General features: G+C 47.7%; 1 protein-coding gene across 1 annotated transcript in view; it reads left to right on the top strand.

Annotated features, from left to right (window-relative positions):
- The window catches only part of PCDH15 (protocadherin related 15), a 326536-nt gene that overhangs the window by 304024 nt on the left and 16122 nt on the right, over window positions 1-6390 (top strand). The window contains exon 28 of the mRNA XM_009637544.2: window positions 3158-3334. Within this exon, the coding sequence (XP_009635839.1) occupies window positions 3158-3334 (177 nt within the window). The remainder of the gene's footprint in view (window positions 1-3157; window positions 3335-6390) is intronic.

The raw sequence follows: 6390 nt of genomic DNA, 5'->3' as shown, positions 1-6390 counted from the left end.
GCGGTGCTGAGGGACAGGGTTTGGGGGTGGGATGGCAGGGGTAGGGGAGCGGTTGGGCTTGATGGTCTTAAAGGGCTTTTCCAACCCAAACGATTCTGTGATTCTATGATTCTGTGATTTCTCATAGTCAGAAAGTAGTGTGCTTGTTGTTCTCCAATTTTAATCATGTTTTAGACAAAGATATTCTCAAAGGCAATGACTTCCAGCAGAAGCCACACCAGGAATTTCTGAGGAAAGGGAACGTTGTTACTGATTCTGCTCAAAGTGATCCTACGTTAAAACCGTCCAACCTTCCAGGGCGTTTCTGCCTTGGGCGACACAATAGCTCTGCGCAAGGCAACGCAAGCATCCCCCCTGCAGCAGCCAAAGGTGACTGAATGCTAATTAGGGAGGTAAATCTTTTACATACTCGGTCTACCTGAACCCTCGTGCAAAACGCCATTCTAAAGACGGTTATGATTTCCTTGAGTCACTTACAGTCACAGAATGATTGGGTTGGGGTTTTTTTTAACAGTAATCTGCATATCCCAGATTTGTTCTGCCAGGTTTTACCTGGGGGAGCTGCCGGTGCCGAGGTGCCGGGTTATCACCCCGGCTGCCAGTTCCGTGCGTGCCAGAAGCAGAGATGAGTGGAGTTTACCCTATCTGCAAACCACAGGGGCGCTTGCTTAGAGGACACCAGTCAACTGTGTCAGACATTCCACTATTTTTATTTTCCCTAGCAAAATGGTTCTGCTCTAAGAGTATGTGTTCACTGCCGGGCTAGGACTTGGGTTTTCCAAAGTCTTATAGAACAGCTTCTATTTTACGGGCATGCTAAACTTGCTCACAAAGAGCCAAGAAGCTGGATGGATAAATGTGAATCAGTGGTTTTAAAAAATTGCGGGATGGTGATACTGCTTTGACAGCATTACTGTACTTTGGAAAGCTTGTGTCAGGAAAAAAGAAGAGCAGCAAAACGTAACCTCAGCAACTGCAAAGGATTTTGTTTAAAACAACAAGTGACGTCTTAAAGTCATTGAAGTCCTTATTTATGAGATTTGTCTTCCTCCGCACCCTAGTGCATCCTTGATGGGCCAGACAGCACGTTCCCTCTCCTTCCCTTGCTTTTGCCTCCTAACTCAGCTATTGTTTTTTGATTCGATATTCCAATCACATAAATGAGCCCAGAAAATCTTGTGTTTTCCCATAACTCACAGTCCTGGTGAAGTGTTCAGCCTTCCGGCTTCTGTTGTTTATGTCTCCATACATTTTCACCCTTGTTTCCAGTATCGATGATAATTGCTTTTATGCCTTTGCTTATAAAACTCTCTGTAGGCTTTACCTGAACCCTTCTCACTCCCAGTTTGGAAACCCCATCCCGCCGTTGGCAAGGCTGTGTGCCAAGACGCTCTTTCTGTTTTCTCTGAGATGTATTCTGTCCTTGCCCAACAGCCATGGTTAAAGCCCTTCTGATGGCACTATGCAGCTTTCCATTTTCCTTCCGGCTCCATCTGTTCTTGCCAGAGTTGGGCTCCCCACCGCCTTGGCTGCCAGCCCCAGCTGCACTCTGGGTGGGAGCACTGGTTCTCCCCGTTGCCTCCAGAATCTGAAGGTCCATCCAGCCGAGCTGTGACACCTCTAAACCCCCCTTTGCATCGGGCGCAGCGGGCAGCAGAGGTAGAGGAGCAGTCTGCTGCAGGAGCTCAGCGGTTCCACGGGCCCCACGAGAGCAGCGGACCAGAGGAGGAGGAAGGAAAAGAATGTATTTTTTAAAAAACTTTACTAGGGTATTGTCCTTTCTGAAGCAGTTTGGTAGAGCAGTAGTGAGTTATGCCTATAGCTTCCCATAAGCTCTCCACATCCTGATCTGGTTAGCGGTGTCCCTGCAGGGGGGTTGGACTGGACGGCCTCTAGGGGTCCCTTCCAACCCAAAACATTCTATGATTCGATGATTCTATGATCTGAGGGACATGTGTGCCTGCTGTCTGTGCAGGAACTTTGCAGGTGTGCAGCGAGGTCCTTTACCCATGGTTTGGTGCTTCCGCCAGCACACTGCAGGCTTTGCAACTTGGCGTAGGCACGAGTATTATTTGGTTGTTTGGAGGGACGTTCTGCAAACCGCCGTTCTCCCTTTGCCTTTTTGAATGTTTTTAGGAGTAACATGACGTTAGGACTTCTCCTGTAAACAGTTCTGCATGGAAAACTGTAGAAAAATAGGAGACTTTGATTTTAGACCAAAGGCTTCTAAAAGCGCATGCTGAGATATCTGCAGGCAGCCAGTTGTCCAAAAAAAAAATTTTTAAAAAAAAGGGAAGATTATTGAGTAATAAAGAAAATTGGTCATGTGACAGAATGAATAAAATGACCAGTAAGTGTCATCTTCTCTAATAAATTTGCATTCCCCTGAATGGCGTTTGTCTCATGTTTGAGATTCACGTTGCGATTCATGCACGTATCCGTGTTCTGTGCTCTGGCAGCTCGTAATGAATCCTCCTCGTTGGAAAAAAGAGCAGATTTGTTTTGGTTTATAGTTGTTATGCCCTTGTTATCTTGGGCATAGCTGCTGCGGAACTCTATCAACCTATCTTTCTTCTGCTTGTAGAACTTCTGCAGTTTGATTTTTCCCCGTGGAAAACGTGTCTGCTCGATATTCCAGCTTCCCTCTGGCTGCAGAGCTTGCTCATGGCTTTTGGAGTAGTGGGTGTTCTGGCACCTGAGCTGGGCTGTGTTGCGGGGCCAGGTGAAATATCCCACTGAAAATGCCTGAAGTCGTCATTTCTGTGGGTGAAAATTTATTGTATGCACCCTGCGCAAGGCTGGAATTGGAGAGTTCTGAAATCATATAGCTTAATAAAAGGATGACGGGGATGGCTTTGTGAAATACAGATGGCGTTTCCCATGAGCCGTTTAAAGCTCAACTGATGTCATAAATACAAAGAGCTAGACTTAAGGACACTACTTCTGGTGACCCCTCCTAACACCGCTAAGCTTTTCTCAAGAGTTCAGCCTTTAAGAGGTTATATTGGAGCCGAGATTTTTTTTTTTAACAGCGCTCTGAAGGTTACCATCCCTCTAAGCGTGTGGGGTTTGTCTATTAGCGTCTCATTTGGGCTGTTGTCAGTCGTGATCAGCACAAATAAATCACTGCAGCTTTCTGGCTCCATCTCATCTTCAGGATTTTGGAGCGCTATGTCCAAGACCAGATTCCTGGTGCGACGGTCGTGGTGGAATCCATCGGCGCGCGGAGGTTTGGGGATGGGTACTCTGAAGAGGACTACACCAAGTCTGACCTCATGGTGTACGCAATCGACCCGCAAACAAACAGAGCTATAATGAGGAACGAACTTTTCAAGTAAGTACATTATTTGTAGCTTTCCCTGTATTTCTGCGGACTGTTGGTCTGTCTCTGTTAGCACGTGGTTCAACACTACAGGAACAGAAAAATCTACTGAAGCAGTTGGTGCGTGCCCCTAGGCCTGCCTTACGTGCAGCTTGGGGGCTTTACACCTTCACTAGGGTCAGTCCGTTCCCTTGAGCCGAACCGCCCCGGTGCACCTGATTTAGATGCTGTCGCCAAGAGAGCTTGCAGTGCATTTGGCCCACCCTGTGGAGGAGCTTCCATTTTAAATTCTTCCAAAGGAATTTACTTCTTATGTACCAAAACAACTCTGGGATCTCCAAGCAAGGGCTTTGGTGCTGCAAGCACTGACCTTCAGGCTTCCTACAGTTTCCATTCGGAGTGTCTCTCTCTTCCTCTTTTATTTTTTGTGGAAACCAAAGGAGAGGAAAGGGAAGGGGAAGGCGGAGAGGTGGTGGGTGCCTAGCCTGGCGCATACCCCCCCATAGCGTGACCCAGGTGTGCGTCTACATGCAGGAAATCAGTGGTGCTCACAGGGGCCCGGGGGGCTGAGTGGGCACATCTGCGTGGGCCCAGCCCACCAGCAGCCAGAGGAGATGGTGACCACCAGCAGACAGGCTACCCACAGTCATAATTTGGGCTTCTTCGGCCTTTTCAATCGACTTCCAAATCAGCAGTTAAATTCCAGTGTCAGATAAAACAGAAGAGGTGGCTTTTGGCTGCCTGGTGGTGCTGACCGTGTCTTGCCGGCTCCGGTGACTGCCAGCTCGTGCACCTCCCCAGAGTGCCGCTGGGCCGGCGCTCCGGCGCGCTACTGCCCTCCGGCCACGCGCTGCCTGCGTAACAGCGGCGGAGATTGCTCGGGTAAGGAAACGCAATCAAGGTCATCTCTTCACGTGGTTTTCCCGAGTCATCGCTAGTGGCAGGTAGGTTCTAAGACCAAATTGGTATCTCAGCCCATCCACTTGTCGACCAATATGGCCGTAGAATCATTTTTCTTAAAAATGGTATTTTCATGTTGCAGCATTCCGCATGTGATTCAAAACAAGGAAAATGCAAATCAGGCTCTTCTGAAGCAGCCGCTATATTTTGTGGGGTTTTTTTTTTTGCATGTGTTTCACCTTTCTGTTTGCTTTTTATCTTGGTGAAAACTAGACCAGACTGTTCCACGATGGTTATAAAGCGGCACGTCAGTCAGCAGCCTAAAAAGCAAATGGCTGTGAGCCATCTCGGTGGACTGTGATTGAAAAAGGGCTTGTTCTCCCGAGCTCTTCATTTAGCACCAATGAATTATGGCATACTAAAGCTCTGCATATATTCAGAGTTTATAGGTTGGAAAAGATCACTGTGATCAGTCAGACCTAGTAATAAAGACCACAGGAACTCCCCAAATTAATTCTGCTTTGAGCGTGTCTTTCAGCAAAGCAACTGCTCGGGAAAACCCAATCAACTCCAACCTTCGTGTTGTTATTGCAGGGTAATTATTTGTACTGTCAAAAATTAGGCCTCTTTCTTTTTTAATTTGTCTAGATTCAGTCAGAGTTGTATTATAACTATGGGTGCTAGATTGAAGCTTCCAATCGGTGCTTTTAATTTCTGGTTCCTACCAAGGTCTAGGCTTACGATCACATCAGCCTCTTCATTTTTTATTTTTGAGACATTCCTTGACCTCTGCACTCTGGGCTATGTTTTAATCCTTTTAATCGCTTACAGTTTTCTCTGAACGCTCTCCAGTTTTCCAGCATCACTTTCTGAGCTGGGAATCGGATGCAGTTTAGCGGTGGTGGCTTTCGGAGCGGTGGCAACACAGCCTCCTTCCTTCCGGTGGCCATTTTTTGTTTGCAGGTAGCCCTGCAGTCCCAAAGTCTTTGTAGGTCTCGGTGATGCGCCGGGAATTTGGGTTCCCTTGTCCACTGCCAGAGCTGCTGAGCGTTCCCAGAATGGGGTCTACGTCCCAGTAAATCTGCCTGCAGTGCTCCTGTAAGCAACTGTTGCACCCCAACGCGCCCTCCCCCCCCACCCCCAACTAGCCTCAGTAAAAGGTATCGTGCTGCCTTACACCCAGACCATCCACTGCTCCCTTTTTATCATTCCTTTTCCACTTTCACAGTTTGTAGATTTGCTGAGGTCTGTGTTGCCTTCCAGTCGTAGCCAGTTCAGAGTATGGCCAAGGTGGGATCCCAGTAGAAACTCTCAGGGTCAAAAGGGCATTACTGGGTGCTGTCCCGGTTCAGAAGATTTATACGACCTTGGTGGCAGTTGAAAATTCTGACACCCTTTTACCCCTCACTTTGGAAAGCGCTCTACAAATCTCCTATTAGTCATATATGCAAGTGAGCTGGTAGCCGTGCTTGGAGGCAGTCAGCTCTTTCGACTCCATAAAAAGAATCTTTTTCCCATGCAGACTCTCTTGATGGTCAGAAAATGTGTTCCTCCTCATTTTGGTGCCCTTTGAAAATAGAGGAACGACTTTTTAGGGATGTCCGTGTGTCCAGCAAAATACACGGAATACAATAAGGTTAAGGTAGGTAAAAAAGCAGTTTTTCAAATGGGAAGGGAAGGTTATTCATTTGCCTGGTCTGCAAATGGGGATCAGCTTAGAAGCGACCTCATTAAAATGCTCCGTGTGCCTGCATGCTCAGCTTCCACCCCACCACCCTCCCTTTTCTCTCTTCAAAAGCTTTTAAATATTTAAATCAGCACAATCCCGAGGGACCCTTTCCTGGCTTTAGGGTAGAGGTGAGTAAGTGTCAGCTTACTAAAGCAAGGAGAAAAACGGAGAGGTTTGTAGCTTGACATCTGAAGTTAACAGATTTTTGCTAGCAAGTGGGTGAACCTCAAGAGATTTGGCTCAGCTCAGGTGCTTACCCAAATCTAAAAAGAAATTCCTCCTGTGAGCATCTTTCCTGGAGTTCTGATCTCCAGAGGGATGGCCCAGTGTTCCTCCCGCCCCAGTCACAGGGCACGGTAGCAATGGTTGTCCCCTCATTGGGAAAGGGTTGCCAAGAGTCACAACCATCCACTGCCAGCCAGGGGGCTGGCGCGGGTCC

The sequence above is a fragment of the Egretta garzetta genome, unplaced genomic scaffold (assembly GCF_000687185.1).
Source record: "Egretta garzetta isolate BGI_Z169 unplaced genomic scaffold, ASM68718v1 scaffold234, whole genome shotgun sequence".
Lineage (NCBI taxonomy): Eukaryota > Metazoa > Chordata > Aves > Pelecaniformes > Ardeidae > Egretta > Egretta garzetta.
The sequence above is the reverse complement of the archived record's forward strand: the minus strand, read 5'-3'. Positions and strand labels throughout refer to the sequence as shown.